Source organism: Choristoneura fumiferana, chromosome 4 (assembly GCF_025370935.1).
Source record: "Choristoneura fumiferana chromosome 4, NRCan_CFum_1, whole genome shotgun sequence".
Classification (NCBI taxonomy): domain Eukaryota; kingdom Metazoa; phylum Arthropoda; class Insecta; order Lepidoptera; family Tortricidae; genus Choristoneura; species Choristoneura fumiferana.
The window spans coordinates 8,485,247-8,512,133 of NC_133475.1; the positions used below are offsets into that span (position 1 = coordinate 8,485,247).

At 37.8% G+C, this 26,887-nt stretch overlaps 1 protein-coding gene across 6 annotated transcripts; it reads left to right on the forward strand.

Annotated features, from left to right (window-relative positions):
- The first annotated feature begins 24 nt into the window (after positions 1 to 24).
- On the forward strand, positions 25 to 26,886 carry LOC141427408 (coronin-2B-like). 6 transcript variants are annotated; one of them, XM_074086795.1, is made up of 13 exons: positions 25 to 99; positions 6,724 to 6,883; positions 10,106 to 10,303; positions 16,128 to 16,244; positions 17,320 to 17,469; positions 19,453 to 19,617; positions 20,960 to 21,166; positions 21,879 to 21,983; positions 22,234 to 22,371; positions 22,700 to 22,802; positions 23,405 to 23,580; positions 23,869 to 24,024; positions 24,810 to 26,886. In XM_074086795.1, exons 2-13 carry the CDS (start codon positions 6,869 to 6,871, stop codon positions 24,945 to 24,947), a joined length of 1,668 nt encoding a protein of 555 aa, XP_073942896.1. In that variant the 5' UTR covers positions 25 to 99; positions 6,724 to 6,868; the 3' UTR covers positions 24,948 to 26,886. The 6 variants fall into 6 exon arrangements, with proteins under 6 accessions (XP_073942896.1, XP_073942891.1, XP_073942892.1 ...); XM_074086792.1 differs by lacking the exon at positions 25 to 99 and adding an exon at positions 2,609 to 2,699; XM_074086794.1 differs by lacking the exon at positions 25 to 99 and adding an exon at positions 2,692 to 2,708.
- Position 26,887: the final 1 nt, after the last annotated feature.

The following is a 26,887-nucleotide window of genomic DNA, read 5'->3' on the forward strand; positions in this document are numbered from 1 at the left end:
TACTACATACAATTAACTCGTTGGGCTTGATTCGGCGTTGGTGATATTGTAATAATCGTTGCACTCGTTACTACTCAAGCCACGTTGCGACAATGACCTGTAAGTATATATTGGCACTTCAAAGTTAAAATATAACGACGCAAAAAGGCACGATGTGCACAAGAACTGGTGCAAAATTTATCAGGCGCACGCAATAAAGTAAAGATGTTTACTATATTCAACTATATTGAGCGGAAAAAAATCTGGCCCTCAAATATATGCAGAAATATAGGTAATTTTGTATGTAGAGGGGGCAAAATTTTGTGCCGCTAAGTATATTTTCAAATCAATCATTCTGTTAGTTGATAAATGATTATAAAATAACTTTTTTTCTTTGGCAAGTGTTTAAATTTGAACTTGAGTTGGTTTATCTTTCTAGTCTGATTTCGAGCCTACCTACGTAGGCTGCATGTAGTATATGCCCCATCCCACTTCTGAGCCGTGGACATAGGCCTCTTGTTAAGATTAGATATATTGCAGCCTAAATCTGTTTGAAAATTGCGACTAATAGTTTTTTTTTATAAAACGTACGAAATTAAGATTTTGGATTTGCATAGCCACGGAATCAGTCAAGCTCGTCAAACTAAACCAAAATTGAGGAGAAGAGCAAATTTAAGTTTTTGTAAAACGTCAAATAAAAAGCTGCACGAGTTTTTTTTATATTTTTTACTTGTGATAACACAACTATTCAAGATTTTCTGCATTAAAAATTATGGAAAAAAAAATTAAATATCACAACTCAAGATTTAGTGCGAATTACCTTCACATTAAAAAAAAATCAGATACCTAAATCTAAATCAGATTCCTAAACCTCGAAAACGGTAACGGTATTTTTTTATTTTTTATTAAATTTAAATATTTTTCTGCTTGTATCGTATTAGTAATTAGCAGCATTAATGTGGGTTAAACTATCATACAGGATTTTTAACACCATGAACAAATATAATTATTGTTTCTGCGAGTTCATATGAACAATATTTTTTTATTAAAATCAAATCAATTTGTGACAATTTAGCATAAGTTAACTAAAATTAGGATATGTAAGACACTGAAGTAGATTTTTTCCCCATCAAGGTATTTATTTCTGAAGTCATTCACAAATTAACTAAGTAACTCGTGGTACGTGGGGGGTGTATCAAGTAAAGGGGGTTCCTGGGCGATTGCTCGGGAATTTCCTTTACTTGATACACCATAGATGTCCAAGACACGTTCTAAAAGTAAAATAAATACAAAACTGGGACAAACGGGACATGTATTAAATTGATGCCAATTTACGTTTTTTTAACAAATTTATCAAGCGACCTCTAAAATTATTATTTTTTAAAATAAAGAAAACTAGCATTAATCGGGGTCATAGAACCCGATGGCGGGATAAGACAATGACTTTTATGAAAGTTGATTTTTAAGCAACACCCTAAGCCCTCCCTGTAGTCTTTTACGCGGCGACTTGACGCTACTTTTTTTGAGTCGAAATAGGATCACGTGACCAGATTGTTCGCTGCAAACGAGCGACGAGCGATTGCAAACGAGCGACTAGCGATTACCGATTTGAGTCGCGGGAAATTAAAAATGGGGTCACGTGACCAGATTTATCGCTGGAAACGAGCGTCGAGCGACTGCATGAGGCCGCGCCTATAGAATATATAGTATAGTGAATAATGTCAAAACAGCGACACAAAGTGCTGCCGCTGCGTGAATTGGACCGTAGCGTAGCACACAGCCACCGGCCACCGCACCGCGCCACGCAACCGCAGCCGCACGCAACCATACCGCAACACTTGTCTTGTAGTGTGCCGCAACCTATCAAAACTCATTCTTGTCATTTCATTCATTCAATTCGTTCAACATTCACTCACTCCCATACAAATTATTTTCACTTTCACACAGGCCCTTGAAGTGCAAAACTCGAACTTCGTATGTTGCCGTTCCCACTGACGCTTATGTGATTTAATACGCGAGTGAAAGGGACGGTGTAATACGAACTTCGATTTGCGAGTTTCGTAGTAGCCCTGGCTACTTACTACGAAACTGGAAAATCTAAGTTCGTATCGTACCGTCCCTCTCGTTCTCGTATTAAATAGTATAAGTGTCAGAGGGACCGCACGATACAAACTTCGAGTTTCGGGTTTCGTAGTAGCCCTGCTGCATGCAGCGTGTCGTTCGTTCGTGCGAGTGCGAATGGAATGCGAGTTTCAATATATTCAATATGTATAATATATAATGCGTAGAAAGAGTAACCTAACGTAAACGTAGTGTACTATTATAAGTCTATGGTATAATGAGAGCGTTCGTTCGGTTCGTTCATTCGAATTCATTCATTCATTCCATTCGAACCACCCACACACACACAGCCAGCCATCAAGCAACAGCCAGCCAGTATAGTCAAAGACTGCTGTCTCTAGCTTCTAATTTACTAAATTGTTTTAATTTAGCTCTAGTTTTAAGTGTATTCTAAAATTAGGTGTCAGAAGTGATAATTACGCTATAGTAACAAATTAATTAAATATAAGGCCCTAAGCGATTCCATTCAAGGCATGCCTCCGGCAAAGGAAGAGTCCATACAAGAGAGTAATTGTTTGGAAATTTTAAATATCGTAGAGAAAAGTCCTGCTAAAAGTACTTTGGTTGATGTAAGGGCTTGCAACAAACCTGCTGCCAAGGTAATATTAGTACGTAAAGCTATCAATTATTTTATTGCTTATCCTAGTGAACAAGTATCGATTATCAGTAAAGTATGCTATTTTGTTCCCGCATTTCACTTTGCATGCTATTATTGGCGACTTTCCCTTTTCATTTCGTTGTTTTACTACTGTTATCGAACTCCTAATACATAGTTTTAATCCTAGCGAGATCCACGCGGTGTTTTTCCTAATTTCTTTGTGATCCTGTCAGTACTTTTTGGAGCCGGCAGGTGCATAAACAAAAGCCAGGTACTCAAGCAAGTGACTTAAAAAAAGGACTTTTTCACATCTTATACATCAATTATTATCGACTTAATGATAATTGCCACTGGGTTCAATTTTGGTTTACTTAAAAAAAACCACAGGCTTGCAGAGCAAAATTAATCACAATTATTCTAAAAAAAAAAATTGCACTCAATTGTTTGGAAAGTAAATAAAGGGCCATAGAGAGGGGATGACCTAAATATGACAATAACTTTTTATTGAAAATTGCATTTTTGATAAGTTGTTTGCTGACTGTACTTTTTGTTGACTATTCATTGAAATCAAGAAGAATGCCCCACAACTATATTAATATTAAAAATGCGTCAGTAACTGTCTGTCTGTTACCTCTTCACGCTGAAACTGCTGAACTGATTTGGATGAAATTTAGTATGAAGATAGTTTGAATCCCTGGAAAAGACAGAATGATTTTTATTGTGGAAACTTGCATTCCCACAGGGTAGCAATAAATGAATACTTCAGAAACAGAGTTGCAGTCATGAGTTCAATTCATATTACCTAGTGCTTAACTTTTTCTTGTCACTCGTTGCTATAGTTACTTTCTCTTGGGTCACTCTTTAAACCGTAAGTTTATATATTATATTATTAGACATAGGATTAAAATTTGCCAAACGTGCATTTTTGTGGTAGTTTTAAGCCCCTTCTATAATTGCTCATCTAATAAGCATGTTAGTATAATATGACACAACACAACATTTCTTCTATTAATCTGTACTACTTTTGTCGCCTTGCTGACGGGACAGAATAACAACAAAAATTGTTGATCCACCAATGTATTAATATTAACAATAGATGACATGAGCGAATTTCTAATTCTAACCCACTCTTACATGTAATGTAATGCGTGAGGCTGTCAGAAAAGGACACAATAAGCTACAAAAGTTATGGTCAGTCATGCTAGCCCTTATAAAGTTTCACAATCATGTTTCAAGCCAAAGGTATAGAAAGGCTAATAAAATATAAAAACATTTTAAAGTTCTCACAACCTTCTATTATAGACCCCATGGAATGTTTAATTAATTTAAGTTTCATCAAATCACATAGTTTCAAAGAAATTACATAGAACACCTTGTTTAAATATAGCTTGGGAACTACTTGTTATTTTTAATTCAATAATAACTTTCACCTTTGCCATGCATATTAATCAAACTTTGTCATGTAATATAGGTATTATGCAATAAAAGTATCTTCCGATTTTATTATAATTCACTTTCTATAAAAACTAGTTTTTGTGATTTAACACTACATAATATTATAAACAAAATTCTGTGACTAATATCATTATTTAGAAAATGTATGAAATGGATATTATGTTGGTTAGAGAACCTGACTGTGAAGCCTGATGCCCCAGGTTCAATCTGGTCAGGGCAGATATTTGTAGGAATAATACTAATGTTTGCTCTTGAATCTTGAATGTTTCATATGTATTTATCTATATAAGTATGTTTATGGGTTGCTTAGTACCCATAGTACAAGCTTTGCTTAGATTGGGACTAGGTCAATTGGTGCCAATGTCCCATGATATTTATATAAGGATATAATTAGTAAGTATGGTATTAGAAGCGGATATGGCCTCATTATTAAAACAAAATCAAGGTCACAATGATTTCAAGATGTTTTAAATCTCATTTTTAGCTGAAGTCTGATGTAACTTGAACTCAAATATTATGTCATTTTCAGTACATTTTGACCACCAAACCATGACATGTGCTACTTACGTGTACAATCGGCGACTAAAGTATTTCCACATTTCGGTTACTTGGACGGTGCTTGGACGTCATTAACATAGTTAAACACTTGCATTAAGATTTAAATGACTGTTTTTAATTCCCGATGCAAATGCAGGCGTTCTTAGTTGAACGTGTTTGTGTATGTATGTCATTGTGTTTATATAAGTGTACCACATTTCAGCTCATTAGATAGCTCAATACCATGAAATAGTATGTGTCAGCCACAGGATCAGCACAGTCAGCATGTGCCAAGCAGAGGATTGAGGGTTCAAACCCCAGCGGGCACCTCTTGAGTGTTTCATGTCCGAAATTATATTTGAAATTGACCACGAGCTTTTACGGTGAAGGAAAACCTGAACAAACCTGCAAAGCAATTCAATGGTTTGTGTGAAGTTCCCAATCCGCACTAGGCCTGCGTGGGAACTACGGCCCAAGCCCTCTTATTCTGAGAGGAGGCCTGTGCCCAGCAGTGGGACGTATATAGGCTGGGATGATGATGAAATAGCTCAATAAATACCAGGAAGAGATCGAAAAGAAGGGCGACACGAAAAATTACATCACGAATAGACTACCACTAAAGACTTTTCACAAAAACTTTACCACTAAAGATTTTATCACGAAAACTTTATCGCGGCAAATCTTAATCACGAAAACTTTATCACGAGAAAACTTTATAGTGAACTAGGAACTTTATGACGCAAAAATATGGTTTCAAATGACCGAAAGTACAAAATCCCGAACTTACTGGCATTCACAATACCATAATAATCATTTTCTGTGCTGTTAAAAAATAAAACCTAACATCAAAAGTTTCTGAACATAAACTATCTGAGTCGCTTCTGCCCTAAAACGTCTTGCTCGCTCGCTTCACTCACTCGCTGTCAGCGAGGCACCAGATAGGGTGTACCAAAGGGGAGCCCCAGGACTTAAAATAAATGTCATCGATGGGATGTCCTTATGACACCTACTTTTGGTACCTCGCCGCTGGATAAAGAGATATATATTTTTCGTGATAAATATTATTCGTGATAAAGTCGTTCGAGAAAAAGTTTTTCGTGGTTAAGGTTTCCAGAGCGTTTATATATACACATGAAGTTAAAATATAGTTTGTGAAAATCAATTGAGCCATTCTCAATAGATTATCTTGTATACATGCAATTTTTTTTTTATTATTACTTATTATTTATTCAAATCATGAATTCTTCATTAATAGGTAACGATCTTTAAGGTGGTCTCGTCATGACTTAATGGCTACGTAAAAAAGCATTTTAATATTATCAGCACTCATATAAAGTTGCTATAACTTAGCAGTAAAAGTGTATCGCTGCTGAGTTTTAACACTGCTATTAACTGGCCACAATCGAAGCAGAAATAACTTTACTATTCGATTATACGAGTCTGTTGAAGTTGTATGCGGTAGTGCCGTTTGTATTTAGTGTAACGCTTAGTTGCCCATCATGTAACTAACTGAAGTGGAGGGAAAGTGTTAGTATGCTACATTTTAAGTGTATTGTATGAATCATGTTTTATAATAGCTTTATCATGCTTTATCGAAGTACTTGTTCAGGCTTTTAATGTTATGTAAATATTTATTAGAATCACAATAATTTAAACGTCAGTCGCATTTATGTACGCAACGTATGTTTGATTTTTGATTAAAGGAAGTGCACGATGTGACCTCTTAAACTTTGCCTGTGAGAGGTGTTAGTTAATTGATTGAACTTTATAGCTTATAGAACAACTATAGAGCCAAACGCGTGAATTTAATACTCTCTCGACGTCGGGCGGCAACGACTTTGTAACTTTGCTTTTCACTTTTTTTTCGCCCGCCGATCAAGGCACGCGTCTGCGTCGCTCTATCACAATAATCACTCGTTTTAATTACAGAGCATCACATGTGACTTCCAATTATGCGTCCAGTGTAATACCCCCTTATTTTGCAAATTGTTTTGTGTTTAATGCATCCTTTTTGTTTGTTTTGAATATTTCAGTGTTAAGTTACAGTGCGTCATGTTGTGGGCAGCTGGATTTTATGTTATTTGTGTACACGATTATTTATAATGCACAAGACTTTATAGTTTGGGAGTGTCTTGTAGTGCATGCCTTGATATCGCACCTGAATAGACTGGAGGCATCATGACTAATTCACAGGTAGAGTACCTATCTTTTATTCTTTTTTTTTTGCACACTTATAGAGCATTTTAGTAATAGAGCTTTTTATAAATTACCTTTTGTACTTGTTCCTAGAATTCATTCGCAATTAATTTCGTGTTTTCTAAAGAAAAATATTTCTCTTTCTCGGTAGTAGGTATTATTATGGTCAATTTCACTTCGTTGTCTAATAGGACTTAATTTCATGCGGCACTCTACGTTATTTCTTCACTGTCTATTAAATTCGTTCATGAAGTGGGCATCGTCTCTTGAGGTTAATAAAAATGTTCACAAACCTATATTATTGTACACGATCAACGACTAGGTGAAGTATTTGCATAAATATAGTTATAGCTATTTCGTTCTTTATCACATGTCCTACTACATTTAATTATCAAGATATCTTATTATTAATCAGTAAAATCTCCGTTTTACGTAGACGGACGTTACATATTCATACTCTATTGCATTTAAATTAAATTAGTTTATTCTATCGACATTAATTCATTAGGCCCCATCCAAAATTCCTAGGGTTGCCTACGTTACGAGACTTGTGGGTACGAATTCATACTATTTAGTATTTAGTTAATTCACACCTAAGGTAGGTACTACCCAGTGCCGGATTAAGACTGATGCCTTAGGCCAGGGGTCTTCAAACTTTTTGACTCAAGGGCCAGACTGCACTTAATGTAAATTCATGCGGGCCATGACTTTGGCTGGTCATGGGGTAATACATTAGTTAAATAGACTTAGTCTTCAGGGGGTATCTAGATGAGAGTAACGCATAAGGAACGCACTTGGTGTTATTATGTTCATGAGGCTATCTATGATTATGACCAATTACCGTCAGTGGCGGGTCTTATAAAACTAATTACTAGTTACTTGTAGCTTTTAAAGTCGGTCCCTATCGCGGGCCGGACCGTGGGCTCTCCCGCTTTCATTCCGCGGGCCGGATTAGAGGGGCTCGCAGGCCGGACTTGGAAGGGGATCTACGCGCGTGACTTCAACTCAGTTCAAATAAAAATTATAACTTCTGTAATTTGCTTTTATTTTCTTATAGAGCTTTAGAGCTTTAGAGAAATACTTTTACAGAGATAGGTCCAGCCGCTCAGGCTGTCGGGAGCAATCTGTGCTCATGTATACCGCTGTCAATCGTCTTTTAAAATCAAATTCTAGAATCATACAATACAAAAATACTATCATTATACATAATGAAGCGTTCCAGGTGGTCAGTTTTACCACCTGCCAGCGGTATACAACCTAGTTCCTACAGTAGTTTGGCGACCCCTGCCCTAAGCAATCCACACCTGGGCACCAACCACCACAACTGGTCCACAACTGGTAACCAGCCTTGCCTTATTTGTGCTACCAAATTTATTTTTTTGGTGCTGTTTATGTTGCTCCCCAAGACGTGATGCCCTAAGCAATTGCTTAATTTACTTATGGGCTAATCCGGCACTTGCGGAGACTTTAATGTATACTTAAGTAGTACTATACCAGTGCCTTAGGCCTCATCTGCACGTTTCATCATAGGTATGAGATAGGGTCAATCACGTCACGGGTCAGTTTTATGTAATAAAAAATCAGTGACACATGTAGGCTCGTAGTTTTGAACTCAAAAAACTGCACAGTAATCATTACGTCTGCCACTGATCCAATCAATCCACATAATTTAAAGTAAACTTTCCATTATTTAAATTTGATGTTACGCCTTATTATAGCGGTTATTATGTAGCTTCTTTATCCGTAACCCTCTTGCAAAAACCGGTCAAGAGGCAGTTAGATATAACGGCGAGACGAAAGTTCGACGCCATTTATATCGAAATAAATTTCTAACGATGATAGGTAGATTTTTTATTCTAGTTCTTAGTTCTAGTTCTTCTTACTTGTACGTGAGGTTAGTCTCAAGATGAAAAGACACAGGCGTAAGTTATATTGCATGAGCATAGTAAATGTACTTGGGAACACATTGTTCAGTTTACCATATTATTTGCAAGTATTGTGATATTTCTCCAATTTTACATGCATAAATAGTTGTTTTTATTAAACGATGGAAAGCAAACGACTACATCAATTATAGTTTAATCCCGCTAGTTATATCGCTTCTTTGCGACAAAACTTTGCTATTTTTGATAAATAAACAAAGTGTGCTATCTCCAAAGTTGTGATTTTACAGATGTCACAGTTTTGTCGCAAAGGTCCAATATATGGAACTTAGCTTTTTCATGGTAGGTGCATCTATCAGTGTCCAATGAGGTAATGATCCCATTCTACAATTATTGATCAGTGGCATTAGTGAGAGTGACCAGATCACTCATGAAATAAGCGTATCCTATCCAACAGAGACAAGCGATACCTATCATAATTAATGTATTTTTTACGCGCAAAATTTAAGACAATTAACTTGTTTTTACGATAGCGTCACTTTATTATTATTTACAAATTAACGGAAGGTTGATTTAGCAACACCTGCCATAAATTTTCGCGAAACCTTACTTAGACTTTATGAACAATTAGCAATTCGTAATGGCAAAGCGAATGACTTTTATAACTATCAATAAAAATTAAGTAATTAAACACTTGGCCACCGATTGCATTTTCTTCATTAGAGACGTGGCGTTAAATTCGATATTCTTCGCTGGTTACTCGTATCGATTTTTTGCAAGTTTATTTATGCAAAATTATAACTACTGTAATGTAGATAGTTTTCTAATTATTGCGTGCACGCCTAACGAATGAGTGCAAGTACGTAATACAGTATGAAACGTGTCTATTTGCCATTTAAATGCATTTATATGATTGCTGAAACTAGAGTTATAGGTAGAGTCATTCACGATGACGCGTGATGTGGTTCTTATTACAATGTCATTAATGTCTCATTTTGACACAATCACGCGTCTTCGGATGGCACTAGGTATAATAATGATGATCGATTGTGATTAGGTATTTGTTGAGAAAAACATACGATACCTAACTGAAAAGATTGGATTGACTAAGTACCTAAGCTATAATTGGCTTCGTATTTGAGGCTTATTTATAGGATTTAGGCAATAGTGTAAAAATAATAATTTAATACGTTTATAATTTTGCTAAGTATTTTATGTGACATTGAAAGTTACGTAAGTACTTAAATATATTAATTGGCATTGAGACCTCTGTAACCTTGTTTCAGGATATCCTATGATCGTAAAGTAAGAATTCGCTAATTAAGCTATATTTCAGGTTTGGTTCCGTGGCGTGAGGAGCTCTAAATTCCGCCATGTATACGGCGTTCCGTCGAAGAGGGAACGTTGCTATGACAACATTAAGATTACCAGGAATGCCCATGATTCCAACTTTTGTGCTGTCAACCCTAAGTTCGTGGCCATAGTCACCGAGGTAGCGGGCGGAGGTGCCTTCCTGGTGCTACCTTTGGATCATGTAAGTTACGAAAACTGTAGGCTATGTCTAATGCTACGAATAAAATAATAAGTCAGACATTGTAACTGCATTAGAAAAATGTCCTTGCGTGTCCTAGTGGGCAGGGTTTAAAAACCGTGTTCTGCGCGTCGTCTGACATTGCATCACGCGCGCAAACCAATCCCTGCTTTTGTTTCTGAATTTTAACCAATCAACAAGCACGTCGATTTGCAACCTCGAAAATGATTCGTATTTGAATCATAAGTTATTTTGGTTTAAAATATGGCCACTTTTTGTGTGGAATTTGTCTGAGTTACGCTTCCTGACTTATTATTTATTTCGTAGGTCTAATAATTTGTTTTAAAAAAAGTGACATGTATGTAAAGAGCCCTTTGCAGCATACTTGCACAATAAACGCTTTGATTTTGATTTTGTTACGGGTGACGGGAGATGGATAGACTGCCGGTGATCGTGATGCATGCAATTGCTTCGAAATATCGGGAGTTTATCGTCGTTGGTAGTCATCATTTACGTTTCGTAAAAAAATCGTTTATTGTAATTAACCGTGAATAATTCAAAACTACTTTTAAACACAAAAATAAAACCTAAACCAGTGCGATATCAGAAATGTATGGAAAGGAGCGTACTAAAACTAAGGATACAAAAAGTAAAAAGTTAATTATAGTAGAGTCCGTACATTATGCTTTAATGCAGAAGTGGCGGTGGACCGGGCATAGATGCATAGGCAAGAGGAAGACATTAGAGACAACTATGAGAAGGCCTAACAGGAAAAAGAAAGAGGACGGTCTAGAAAAAGGTGCACAGAAAATACAAAAGGGAGCAAGTAGCTGTTAGCAAATGTAGATAAATAGGAACAAACAGAAGGCCTGGAACAAGCTGTAGGATGCCCATACCCAAGGAGGGGTTCCGATCACCAATGATGAAAAAAATACAATACAATGCAATATGATGACTCTTATTGTACAACACCATAAATAGTAAGCGATACAGAAAACAGGTACCTACACAGAAATAAAATTACAAGGTAAACAATAGGCGGCAAGATAAAAATATGCATATTATAATAGTACCTAAATTAAAGCTACGGTCTATTATACAATAGGTACGGCATATTAACAATCGCAATATTCGCAATCTCCATTTCTATCTGTCAAACGGCGTAAAATGTCGCCAGATAGAGACGCTGAATTCGATTATGACTGCGGGCGCGTTAGAAAATATGGCCTGTTACATGCAGGAACTTCTGTTTCCTAGACGGTTAGCATGACAGTGTGTTAGCTTTATCTACGAGTGCGTGAGTTTTTATATTTATAGTGGATAGTAAAAAAGGAATACAGTGAGCTAGGGACGAGAAAATGCAATGCATGGTGTAATGATGTGTGTGTGTGTGTGTGTGTGTGTGTGTGTGCGTGTGTGAGTGAGCCCGTGAGGTGCCATCGACTGAGCTATTCTCATTTCAATAGACAATCCGGTCAATTGTTTTAATGACGGCATACCTACTCGAAATCAAGTTCACTTGAACTAGTTTGCTAATGTCGATCGAAACTCGAAACAAAAGATCGATTTTCTTTTTCTTTCTCATTTGAATCTTCAGGAAAACGAAGAAAACCGACATTAACATTCTGGTTTTACTGTAATTTTGTTTTGGAAAACAACCAGATTTGAGTTGTAAATTGTAATGCGAGCCGCGCCGCGCAGCCAAATAGTTAAATGCTATAAAAGAGTAAATTATAGGTAACCTACACATTTATAAGCCGTATTTGACCTCATAGTATTGTATGTAGGTATGTAGTACGTGTGTGTTTTGCGTACTGATTTGGTACCTACTCGTAGAATAAAGATTACAAATACCAAACCGAACAGCCAGGAGTGAAATTTTTAGGCGGAAATTTCACCTACGTTTAATATTTCATATCCTCCTAAGGCCCAGAGCAAAACAAATCTCAGTCATTGCGACTCATGGTCCTTCCAGTACCTAGTATACTGTAATTTTTAGGATTCCTTAAACGAAGGGTATCAAACGGAATCCTATTAATGCCGCTGCGTTGTTCGTCCGTCTGTCTGTGTGTCTGTCTATCTCAGGTTGCATCTCAAGAACCGTAATAGACAACTGAAATCTACAAGTTCATAATGTGTATAAGTAATAATAAAAATTAAATTAAAAAACCGGCCAAGTGCGAGTCGGACTCACGCACGAAGGGTTCCGTACCATTATCTATACAAATACAACATTAGACATTAGCAAAAAAACGACAAAACAATCACCTTTGTTTCTATGGGAGCCCCCCTTAAATATTTATTTTATTCTGTTTTAGTATTTGTTGTTATTGGGGGCTCAGTAATACATAATCTGTAAAAATTTCAAGTGTCTAACTGTTACGACTTAAGAGACAGAGCCCTGTGTGTGACAGACGGACGGACAGACCGATAGACAGACAGTGGAGTCTCAGTAATAGGGTTCCGTTGGCACCCTTTGGGTACGGAACCCTAAAAATTAAGGTAACCGGCTTTTTTAAAATGTGTATGAACATGTATGGCACCGTATATGTACGTGACTTTAGAAGGGCATTAAAATTGAAAACAAAACATTGGGCTTTGTGTTAACTCCTACTGGGCCCTCTGATACCATGGGACGCTATGTTTAGGAAGCTTGGTCTGAATAACAAAGTTATTTAGTAGAAAGAAAGAATAAATTTATTTGCTAAAAGTCGGCACAACAAGAAAAATAAATGACAACTAAAAAATAAGAAAACCTTACATAATCTTATATACTTACTAAATAGGAAAAGAAAAGAAACATTGTGCCGAAAAAGTAAAAAAGGCCATACTCAGCGTGTACCTTAGGTACCTAGGGCCTTAGCAGGATACAGTAGAGATTGATCTCAATGACAACGCAAATCGGCCCCATGTCCCTGCTCAATCCCAGGCCACCCAGATTTACTTGCGTAGGATAGACACAGATCATAACGTAATAACGAAGTTAAAAGTCTGCGCACGTACTCAATTCACAAAATCAGGTTAGCGGATGCAAACGGACCCTAGCGTAGGTCGGTGTAATCCAGAGATAAATAATTGATGGGGTCTTAACATCCGTTTATGAAAGAAACTAGCTTTTACCGGTCCGCTCGCGTAAAGATTAGCTCTCGCAGGTGAAATGGAATTTCGGGATTTTATTAAATTCCCATTAGAATTGTGATATCAAATCGTGGTCTTCGTTCAAGTCGAATGAAACCCGTACAGAATTTAATGCCTCTAGTCTCAGTGACTGTGCTTTCTATAATTTGCAGGGTTACATCTCAATCCCGTGGGTATATCGGCATACACATTTTTAAACGTTCGCATTTGTAATTATTAGTAGTACGACTTCGATTTAATTAATTTAGTTCTAAAACGTTAAAGGTAGGTCTATGTACATGTGTTTTCTGTACTGCTTACTGTGTTGGTGTTCAATAAAGAGTTATTGTATTGTATTGTTACCTAATAAGTAACAGGTTGATTGGCGAGAACTCTGGTTTATAGAAAACTAATTATAACTAATACTATTCGCTTTTTGCGATTGTTCAACGAAAGTTCAGATTTTTTTTACTGACGTATGCAAGCGTTCAAGATGTTCGGATGGCTTGTCGGGTTCCATGGCGGTTTAGTTGGTAGAACACCTTCCGCGAGTAGTATAGCCAGAGGAGTTGTGGGCTTGAATCCCGTCTGGAGCAAACAAAAATATTTTCGATTAAAAAAATCATAGAGAAATGTTGAACTTATGATATTTTGCTGCAGCAGGCACATGGATGAAGTTGATGGTTGAACGATTGCTTAAACATTTGTATCTACAATTCTACAGTACCAAGCTGACCTAACACCGTACCCAAGTCGAGACAAACGCTAGCTTACGTCATGTACCATCAAACTATGATTTACTTACCACTTCTTATTGACTTTTTTACTCATCGCACGCGACTGTGAACGTTTTAAGCGATTGTCAAATATTTACAATCACTTGTCCATTACTTGGCCTTGACCAGTTGTACCTACGAACCGAAATGCATTATCACAATGAAATAATATGCATGCGAGGTTCGCGCAACATTGTGTATCCATTAAGTATCTTTTTTGTATTAATTTACTAGCTAATTAATGAGACCGTAACACGTCAGGTGATAGCAAAGGCATTGAAATCGAACGTTAGCACCTACGCCGTGAGAATTGCAGCAATAAATGTCATACTGTGTTCAAAACAAACGATTTTAACTGCAGTACCACAGTTTCACTTGCAATCTCGGGTTTTGAAACAAGTGACGTATTATCTTGGGCATTTAAATAATTATCGCGGTAATTACAGGAATTGTGTTCGCACGTTGTAATTGGGATTTGTCGAGATAACGTTTTTTTTTTTAATACAAACGTTGAGAAATTCAAAGAGGCCGCTGTTTTGTAACAGCAACTGTTTCCTTCTCTTAAGATTGATTTACGTTAAAAAGAAGATAAATAAGGTACAATTGCCATCAGATATCATTAGACTCTATTGTCCAACGCATTAGTGCGTATCTAAGCATTTTTTAGCAAAGTGTTGCATATTTATCTATGTATACCTGATTACAACGTTACACGAGTTATTTTAATAAGGCCAGTACAGTAGCAAAGAATTCTAGAAAATATTTAATTCTAAAAGCGTACCAATATCAGATACGAGTATATTAAATCGTTTATTGCTGGACCAAATAGGTGAGGTTGAATATTAATTGCATTGTGTCGTATCCTTATACCTAACACATCTGTAACCATTTAGACCAGTGATTCCCAAAGTGGTCCAGGTGGACCCCCAGGGGTCCACGGGAGACTTGCTGGGGGTCTACGTAGGCGTGAACAAAAAATGGGGGTCCATAAGATGTTAATGGGGGTCCACGAAAATTTATCTGCTTTTGATAGTAAAGAGCCAAAATGTAAGCATAGTTTTTATAAGGGCCTACCTACATTGTTTTAAGTACCTAACTAAGCAGATAATATTTTAATAAGGCAAGCGACTGGACAGAACTCAGAAGCGACACAATTTTTATTTTTTGGCGACTTAAAGAATGTGGTAGAAATGTATCAGCAGGGGGTCCACCGAAACCAGTAAAATTTTGAAAGTGGTCCACGAGAAAAATAAGTTTGGGAACTACTGATTTAGACAAATGTCTTTTTTATTCAATTACTTTTGTATGACAATGAAGAACAACTAAATTGAGCTTGTTAATCACAGTGTGACGTCATCACGGCCGCCACACAAAGTAGTTCCATTACACACAAATACACGAGGGCTAATTTCTGACGTCATTGAAGACTCGACCCCTTCTAGAAAGCGCAACTTATTATTTGTCTCTTTTGTTCCCGCTTCCCAGAAAAATTTATACTCTTAAATTCTTACACAGCACCCAACATTCTGTTGAAATCAGTCATTCATTGTATTAACCTGGTAGCCTTGAGTTGGAAGTAAAAAATATTAGGTGTGCTTTTTAATTTACCTTAAAAAGTCAAAAACCCTTGTGAAGGTAAAAGATAATTTAATCTACTGAGATTATGAAAATAACCGTTAAACATCCTTTTAAGTATCATTATAATATAATATTTTTTCCAAGAATCGGATACTTATTCATTTTTTTGATAGCGTGAAGTTCAATGTATTGTGTTTTGAACCGTTAAATTATCAAGGACGCTTGCCAAACTATAACACATATTTTTACCTAATCAAAAAAAAAGTGTGTATAAGGTTGAACCAAAAATTTATTGATTTCATATAAACTACTTATCGTCTTAGGCAAAAAGTAACACTAATGTTTCTTTTTTTTAGACTGGTCGCCTCGACTTCAACGCAAGCCGCGTCACCGGCCACAAAGGCCCGGTCCTCGACATCAAATGGAACCCTTTCAACGATAACATCATCGCGTCATGTTCCGATGACTGCACGGTAATTTTAGTTTGCGCCAAATTTTTTAACCACAATCGCTGTTTGTCTGAGCAAATTGGTACCCATTAAGAGGGGGATGTTCCGATTGACCAATTTACCGGTTTTTGTACTATTTGAAAGCATACGAGTTATTGTAATTATGTTTCATCGTCTTAATTGGTGGTTTAATATCGGTGTAAATTTTTTTTTTGTTTAACAGCGATAAAAGTTCAAGAGAGCTACACGGAAAATTGATTTAGGGGCTGTTTCACCATCCATTGATTAGTGTTAACTGACGGTTAAATGTGATGTCGTCTCTATTTGTTTTGTTCGAATAGACGGAGACGGCATCACATTAAACCGTCAGTTAACACTAATCAATGGATGGTGAAACAGCCCCTTAATTGGACAGTTTGCAGGATATAGATATCTTTACTGATCTTATTCAGTTTTTTCAAGACGAGGATAATATCTTTACATAATAATGGCACCCAAAAACTTTTATGTTGTTGTGTTACTTTTATGTTTGAATACTAGATTTAAATGACATATCGAGTCTTTTACACAACCCAAATGATATTAGTCCATGATGCAAAACTTTGCAAGCAAGGTCATTAAAATAAAACATTATCAGTTATGCATACAACCTTTTTATTTTATCTTGCTCGTCTACAACAAAAAAAGCGTTTCTGAATATGGATTCCCCAAAGTTTCTAATGTCTGAATCAATCATTTATTTATTATGTATCTATATCACTATGTAGTTAAGGATATTTGTCATGACAAACAAATGTTTATGTATTAGACATCCAGAAATCCAACAATACAATTTGGCTTATTCGCAAAAACATTTATGAGCCCTTTGTATTATTATATTAGCTTTGGTTCCTAGATACTTCTAGAAAGCAACACCAGAGGCCTTGTAGTCTAACACACATGGGATAGTTTTCACCACTTCTTTCTGTCTGATAAGGATATACACAATAGCTATAGACAATATGGCCACTGATTCAATCAAGACATAAGAATAGATTATCAATCAAATGGTTAAATAACTTTACTAGGAAGAGGTTAACAGAAACTCTGTAATTTTTAGGTTAAACTATGGCATATCCCGGACGGCGGTTTGTCTATGCATCTAACCGACTGGCTGGTGGAACTGCACGGGCACAAACGTCGCGTTGCCTACATCGAGTGGCATCCTACTGCGGAAAATATACTGCTGAGCGCTGGTTTCGACTATTTGGTAAGCAAAATATAATTTTACTTAAGCTCTCGTGAGACACATTTCGAAGATTATACAAATTAAACGGTAACGCCACTGTTTTGAACGCACTCATATAATATATAATCTATCTATCTAACCGTTTAATTTGTGTAATTAATTTTCCAAAATTTAATATACTAGCCTCTATCCGCGTGAACCGTTAGGTCTGACATTGGAGTTAAATTCCGAGATTTTACTTAAATTCCAATGAGAAGTCCTAAAACTACATTGTGTTCCTTATTTATGTATATAATGTAAACTCTTTATTGTACAAAAGAAAAGAAACAAACACAAATGACTAACTTTGAGACTTATTCATATAAAAACAACACACTAAATTGTATGTCTTTCCAATCAGAGGTTAAGAATTCGCTTCGCAATTACGATCGATATTGAATAATTATTAGGTTCTTTATTTAGGATGCTAGTCTATCTCTTGGACACTTTTGTTATTAATCCCCTTCCTCTATCTAAACTTACCTAAAAGCGGTTAATCCGTAGAAAACTCATCCTCTATCTCTATTTCTTTGAGAAAACTCTCACAATTTGATGAAACAATCTTACAAACATTCTCATCAGAGCCAATTAAAGATGCATAATAATTAATAGATATACTTTTATCCGGTCTGGAAATACCTACCATAAAATACATATGCCAGGAGTTGAATTTAGTTTATCTTCGCTCTTAATTTTTTTGCCACCTTTGTTACGAGCAAGATACACCACACCTATTTAATTTACCTATACGTCTACGCTAATGTCAAAAGTTACCGTAAACCAGGGTGCCTTTAATATGCCGGGGTAATTTTAAAAACTGATTTAACGACGAAATGTTATGCACACATGCATGTGGCACACGAACGAAGAAACATCTTCCTACCTTTTACCGTATGCCGACAATATAATATGTTTTTATAGCAATAGCTAAAACGATATATACCTACGATTACGATCTTCTTTTCGTGTACAGTCACCAGCACCAATATCTGACACAACAAGGCGTGCATAATCTGATACGATTCTATTTCTAGGGCGCCGGTAGGACGTGTCAGATATAAACGTGTCTTACTAGTCCCAGTTACTGTACTCCACCATTAGTGCACCATCTCCTGTCATTAGTGCTTTAAATGCGCTCCCATTTTGCAGACGAGAGACGAGTCCATCAAATCAACAATCACGCGTGACGGCGTATGGGGCGATTAGACCGTTTAGTTTAGATTATGTACCACGGTACGTTATGGTTGCAATAAAATATAAGAAACAGATTTAACCGTTTGTCGAACCGTTATTGATATTCTGTTGTAATCTGTATAGCCGTGCCGTACTCAGTTTTAGAATAGGACCGATATTTTTTAAGGGTATCGTAAAAGGCGACTAAGGGTCGATGTGAGAATGGGCAGTAGATAAGTAGCTCTATTGCCAAATATGAATGAAAAAGTTATAAAGAACCGTCCTTCAATAGTTTAATACTAGCCTTTTGCCCGCGACTCCGTCTTCGTAGAATTCGTTTATCGCTATCCCGCGGGAACTATGCAATTTTCCGAAATCTGCTATCTCTAACAAACTATGTGTCCCTTCGTTTCACCACTTGATTTAGTGATTTTTAGTTTTATTACTGTGAGGTGGTGGTACTGATGGAACCAAATCTTTCTTTATTTCTTTCTTACTTTCTGTATGTAGCGGGACCTGTCCTTTAACATATAACTACATATGCTACTTTTTATCCCGGAAAAGTTGCAACAATAATTAAGCCACGAGGGTTAAAGTGAATGATTGATTACACAGACAGCTACAAAAACAACTGATTGCATAAAAGGAGAATCAATGAAATGAATGAGTTGATGTCTAAATCCTGCCGTCATTACACGACATGTTCTTGTGTGCGTGACCTTAACTCTGGTGGCACTACCTATAGTAATGAGTAACAATATACTCATTGATTCTTCTCTAATTTTTTTGCAGATCTTTGTGTGGGATGTAGGCAAAGGCGAGGCGATGAAAATGATCGACTGCCACAGCGACGTCATCTACTGCATGTCGTTCAACCGCGACGGCTCCCTCCTGGCCACCACCTGCAAAGACAAGAAACTGCGAGTCATCGAGCCGAGGAGCGGTATCGTACTTTCCGTGAGTGCTGTCCATTCCAACAACTTGGCAGTTACATACATTTTGATGGTCATTGATATGGACTTCTGCAAAGTAACGCCTGTTTCAATGATAGTCAACAACATTCCAATCCAACTTGTAAAAGTGATGACTTAGACCAAACTGGGCCCATTGGTACATAATGGTATAGTAAATAGAAATTGTACCATCAAAATTAGCCTAGCGCTTACAAGTAGTCGGGACTTCAGACAATCAATAAAACTGGCATTTTTGTTGACACTGTTATCTGTTTATTTTGCCTATCTTTTTAATCTAAGTCCTGTATTATCGTTGGGTATTTGATAATAATAGAAGCGTTGACTAAGTATGAAGTACAGGAGGCAAAACATGCTGGGAATAGGGACTTGTACTGATTGCCTATTTTATATAATACATCCATCCATACTCCTAAAGTTAGAGTCATTCACGCGTGCCATGGTTCTTATTACAATTTCATTAATGTCTAATTTTGACAAAATCACGCGTCTTCGTGAATGGCACTAGGTATATATGTATACCTATAAGTATAAGATATTAAATTGTGCCGTGGTGGCTTAGTGGCTTGACCTATCGCCTCTCAAGCAGAGGTTCGTGGGTTCAAACCCCGGCCGGCACCTTTGAGTTTTTCGAAATTCATGTGCGAAATTACATTTGAAATTTAGCACGAGCTTTTTAAGGTAAAGGAAAACATCGTGAGGAAACCTGCACACACTGTGAAGTAATACAATGGTATGTGTGAAGTTCCCAATCCGCACTGGGCCCGCGTCGGAACTACGGCCCAATCCCTCTCATTCTGAGAGGAGGCCTGTGCCCAGCAGTGGGACGTAAATAGGCTGGGATGATGATGATGAAATTATTTTTCATATTTTCTGTACTCGAAAGCACAGCGTCAAACTCTGTTGCTCATCAAGTCTGCAACCGCCGAGCTCAGAGGTCCAGGCTGAAAATTAGCGCTGGACTGCTTGCCCAGCACATGCTAAGACTAGGACCTCAAAACTGTGTAGTGTACTTCTTTTCATTGCAATTTTCTCTAATTTGTAAATATTTTGTTCACTGTTCTTGAAACTGTCTTATATGTTTGTGGGAATAAACTTTATTGTCACAAACACAATAAAGCATATTCTTATTCATAACTAGTCTGTTGCCCGCGAGTCCGTCTGCGTAGAATTCGTTATCGCTATCCCACGGGAACTTTTTTCGGGATAAAAACTGGAATAGTGGGATTGCAGCGCAGGTCATGCCCACTATTCATTTCAAACGTTTTCCTTTTTTTCCGTAGTGTGCGCCAAAACATGTCTTATTGTATATCATCTTTATTTCACAGGAAGGCCCCTGCCATTTAGGCACCAAAGCCTCCAAATGTACCTTCCTCGGCAGCCAGGGCAAGGTGTTGACGACAGGATTCTCGCGCTACAGCGACCGCCAGTACGCTATCTGGGACCAGCATTCTTTGGACAAGCCTCTGGCCTGCGAGACCATTGACAGCTCGTCGGGAGTAGTGTTCCCTTATTACGACCATGATACTAATATGGTAAGTCATTAGAGGCTGTTAGATTGAACCAGCTCTTAGAGCTTGTTTTAGCGTTTTTTGTTAAGTTCCTGTATTTTATGTCACAGATCTTTCGTTGAGCAAAACTTTATAACAAAAATTGGACCGTCTCCAAAAAAACCATGTAGATATTTTTCTACCAGTTTGAAGTTAGTGCCTCAGCAAGAGCCAACAGGAGTAGACCTATAGTCGTACCCATACTATCTATTGGGTTGATCATGTACTGGTACACGGCACAGTAACTCCATTGGAATAGGCGCGAGACCTTTAGTGGTGTTCCTAGTTTCAACGGCAAATATTGGACAAGTGATATTCTAAATTTATTTGAGGTCACCATCCATAAAGTGTATCACACCACTTTTCTCATTTATAGACCCCCCCTTCCTTGTCCTCTCCTACTGCTATGAAAATCGACATTATTTTGTTCCTGTGTCACAAACTGCATGACCGCCGTAATTTATGCATGGACCCCTGGCTGTAATCACCTCTTGTGACATATTTGACGCGGATTCTTTGAAGAATAATCAGATTCAAATATAATCTGATCTTCTGCAAGTAAAGAATGTCTTCCTGTTGAATTATTCCTAAAAAGTGTTTCCTCACCTTCACGCGTCTGTGGCAAATAGGCAAACCGCGCGAGCCAAAATGAAATAAAAAATGACTGCTTTTTAAAAAAAAAAACCTGTTTTTGCAGGTTTACCTTGCTGGCAAGGGCGACGGGAACATTCGGTACTACGAAGTGGTGGACGAGGCGCCTTATGTGCATTTCCTGAACCAGTTCCTCTCCGGAAACCCACAAGTGAGTAGATTATTGCAACTACAAAATTAAACCGGAAAATGGGATGTAACAGTTAAATATGCACAGACAGACTTACATATATCTATATTTTCATAATAATATGATAGTCCGAGTTGAAAACTTCAATAGCGCCATCTAGGACTGGGTCGGAGTTTCTTTATTTGCTCGCTAGATGGCGCTAGGAGTCGCTACAATAATATACAGGATATGGCAGTCAGAGTTATCAAACCGTATTGTTTTACGTTTCCAGCGGGGCCTGGGTTTCATGCCGAAGCGTGGCGTAAACACCGCCGCCTGCGAAGTATTCCGCTTCTACAAGCTCCACACGTCGCGGGGGCTCTGCGAACCCATCGCCATGATAGTGCCGCGCAAGTCGGACTGCTTCCAGGTAACAATTATGTAGACTTTTAGGGCCTTATCACACTAGCGAGTTGCGGACGAGTTCAAAGCGAGGCCAGCGCGCAGCGAGTTCGCTGCGTTAGCGCCATAAACGCCATATTGTACTCTCGTACAATAATAATAGGGCATCTTCAGCGAACTCCCTGCGCGCTGGCGGCGAAATCGTTGCGCGCTCGCATCGAACTCGCTTCGCTTTCAACTCTCCCGCAAATTGCTAGTGTGATAAGGCTCTAAGTTGACGAAACGAACTCAATAAAAAAAAAGTAAGTCCTGTCCATTTTGCGCTCTTTTTAATCACAGCAATTTTTTTTTTTCAGGAGGATTTGTACCCCGACACAGCTGCGCCTCTGCCCGCTTTGTCTGCTAAAGATTGGTTGAGCGGAATGAATGCACCACCTTTGTTGATTAGTATGAAAACTGGTAAGATATACAAGTGCAACCATGTTCTTAAGCTAATTACCTTGCTGATCTTAGACCATAAATGTAAAAAGAAAACACAAAAATTTTGGTCAAATAAAAAGAAATCAAAATTACCAATGACAAATAGGGCTGGTGTATTTCTCTCCCAACGTAGTGGGATCACGATACAGCATTATGGGCTCTCTTCCGCAGTTCCGCAGGGTCAAGACTTGGGGGAATAATAGATTATTTTTAGGATCGTTCAGTATACTTCAATTGTACCATAATGCGTTTCCTTAAATAAATTTTATTACCACTTAAAAGAAGTACTTTAATCAGTGTTATTTTGTGTGAGCGTGTTCCAGGACTTCCAGGAGCGTTAGAAATAATAATGACCGACATACCTCAGCGAAATAAGCTGAAGTACTGGGCACACCGGTTCTTGAGTGGAAACCTGCAGAAAGGCGTCGCCAGCTGATGGCCCAGGGCCAACTTTTTTAGAATCTCTGGGGGGGGGGGCAGCTGCCCCTCCTTGCAGCCCATTCATAAAAAATGTGACCACGAAAATGAGGCGGTTGAAATGCTCGAATACGCAACCTACTGTAATCTAACATTTTTTTCAGGTGTCACAATATCGACGCACAAGCCGCGAACCACGAGCAAGGACGCGCCGGCGTTGCAGCCGCAAGACGCGAACAACCGCAAGAAGTTCGCTTTCCTCTCCAGGGAAACCACGCCCGACTACCGCCCGCTCGGCACCTGGCAGGATAATCACGCTAACAACGACAACGATGTGCAGGTGGGTGGTGGAAATGTAGTCTAGATGACAATGCAAGTACAGACAGCAAAAAAGCTTGTAAGTACTTATAATTTTTTTAAGTGGAAAAAAAATGATGCAAGTTTTTTTTTGCTGACTGTACTTGCATCGTCATCTAGACTACAGTTCCGTTCCAAATTTCAAGTCGATGCCATTAACCATTGAGGAGTTCCTTCTTGCGGATACGATCCTGGTTGTAATCGTACAGCCTGATCTCTGCCGTTTAAAGTAGTCTGACATTGCAATTTACCTCACCGTTTTTTCTTACAGGCGCCAGTGATAGAGAAATCTCAGAAGACGAGCGCCAACCAAAACACTAAGTTTCACCAACTACAGAAGATGTTTGGCAAACAGAGCGGGGACGCGGAGCCCGTGCCTCTCTATAAGCAGATAAACCAAGGGGATGTTTTCAGCACCGAGCATGAGGTATCTGTTGGATATACATAAGTAATCCATCATCATCAGACAGGTCTTTTTCAGCCCTGAACAGAGAAGAAGAGGGTATCTGGGGCTCTCCCACAAGGGACACTAAAAATCACACACATTCGTAATCATTATCATCATCATAATAGCCGTAGGACGTCCATTGTTGGACACAGGCCTGACACATAGATATAAAGTTGCTTCGCGGCCTGCATCCACCGCGAACACGGGCTTTAACGTTGGCGGTTGGAGTAATATAACTACGAAAGTCTGTCTATTACCTCTTCACGCTTAAAATGCTGAAATTTAGATGAAATTTGTTTTTTTTTATTCAACTGGATGGCAAACGAGCAAGTGGGTCTCCTGATGGTAAGATATCACCACCGCCCATAAACATCTGCAACACCAGGGGTATAGAGATAGTTTCAATCCCGGGGAAGGACATAGGACAGTTTTTATCCCGAAGCATTTATTTTTTATTTGACTGGATGGCAAACGAGCAAGTGGGTCTCCTGATGGTAAGAGATCATCACCGCCCATAAACATCTGCAACACCAGGGGTATTGCAGATGCGTTGCCAACCTAGAGGCCTAAGATGGGATACCTCAAGTGCCAGTAATTTCACCGGCTGTCTTACTCTCCACGCCGAAACACAACAGTGCAAGCACTGCTGCTTCACGGCAGGATTAGCGAGCGAGATGGTGGTAGCAATCTGGGGGAACCTTGCCCTCTTTATGACGTTTACAAGTAGGTAGGTATTATTTAATTATTGACGAAACTTTTTTCAGCTTCGTATCGCCTTCAACCGCCAAGGGGAAGAGTTGCGGATAGTGAAACGGCAGTTACACAACAGCCAGCAGCGAGTGCGCGAATTGGAGCAACACATCGCAGCTCTCCAGTCGCATATACAACGAGAATCTTCCTAAACACCCATCGTCCTTACGCACGCTGTAAGCCAGGGATCTACTGACTAAAGCGCCTAGTGTTTGCCATATAGTCACGCCTAGTGTCAAAGATCAAACATTCGGACAATGTATCAGAGGCTTGATGATGATGATGATGAGATGTGAAAATCCTCTCCAACAAGTCCCAAGAGCAAACATAAAGTAAGTCAAAGGCAAACACGTACGATTTTGATCAGTATATTTACTTGCCCCAGATCACATAAATTAAACATTTAAAACAAAGTACCTACAGGGCAAAGTTTCTTTTGTTGAGGATCTATGGCGTATAGAATGTCTCGCCAGTTTTAACTTTAATATAGCCACTAGTGAATGGCTAGGCTAGTGCTTTTGACTGAAGTCTGGAGACCCCTGCTGTAAACCGTTGCGAGAGTTACACGATCGTCGACTTGAACAGTCTTAGGCCCTTTTTGGAGGCTTTTCGGAACAGCTAGCTATATGGGTACCTCGGTGATAATAATGTGACTTATACAGTACTGTTTTATAGCTAGTAGTAAACGCCAAATAGGAGAGGTATTATCCGGGTGTTATATCTAATTGAAGTCGACACGTTGCTAATTTCTACTAGGTAAGAACTCTCACCATTTTTTAATAAAAGATCTCATTAGCGACTTTTAACATTTGATCTATCATTCCAACTGAACTTCTAGAGCCTTCTATGACTTGTAGGCGTTAGAGATCGACTAGGTACAAGATAGTACAAGTCTACAATGTGCGATGTCTCAATGTTGTACTTGCTCAAAACATGCTGCTATCGAATGTGTATTTATTTTCTAGTAAGTGCATTTACATACGAAGTAATGACCCCACAGCAAAATAGCCATAAAGATGCTAGATAGTTTGGTCACAAATTCAAATTTAAAGCCAGTGCTCAAATGCCACATTATCTAGACGTAAGGCTTTAGTAACTATCTGTGCACTGGAATGCTTCTAAATTTAGCTTGCTAAGATTTACGGCTACTTGGAATAGAAGTACTTAGCTCCAGTAATTGTGTGGCTCAATCTTGTAATTTTCGAGTCGTTCAAATTGCCAAAATGTTGGATGCTTATATTTTAAGAATTCTGCTACGTAGCTAGCTCCTAAGACCATGACGAATCTAATCTTACATGATCACAAATAATGTATCTATTGATAGGTACTGTATTTTCTGTTTTTCTGACATTGTTTTATTCGTGATTTGATAGTTTTGTATAATTATAATTAGTTACGTTAAAAATTATGTGCAATTTAAAACAGGGTGGGAATGTTATGGTTTATGAATACGATCAGTTTATAGTGAGGCACCTTTTTAAGAAGCACATAATAAATTTTATTCCAGGTGTTAAAGTTAAGTTGACATTTTGTTAGTGATTGTTTTAAGAGTCTGATTTTCATAATAGTGTTACCTGTTATTATATAATTACTGATTTTTGTATGTGCTTTCTATGTATTACTACACTATTTTATAGTATTTTTTTTTACTATTAAGTACTATAATTATTATTCCAGTTTAAGGCATTTAATTTCTTTAGGTATGGCAATGTAAAGATTTAAAAGGATTGATAACTGATTTTGCACAAGTTACCTGAGCTTCTAATTCAATCTCAAATTTTTGAAAGTACAACTTTTAATTAAGTATCAAAACGCCTAACGTCTCTCTTGGTCATAATAGATCAAAACACTGTATACTGATATAGCAAATTAGATTCGACCTAACTTCAACATTCAAAATTAACGGTACTAAATATTTACATTCCATTTTCAGTCTAAAAGGCATATTAGTATGGTAAGTGATAATGAAAGTATTATTGTGCATTAGCCGGTTAATAACTTACATAGCTAAGTCAGTGTTAATATTTATTATCATGTATTTTTATATCATGCTTGTGTAGCACAAATTTTCAAATAAATGTTTGAACAGTAT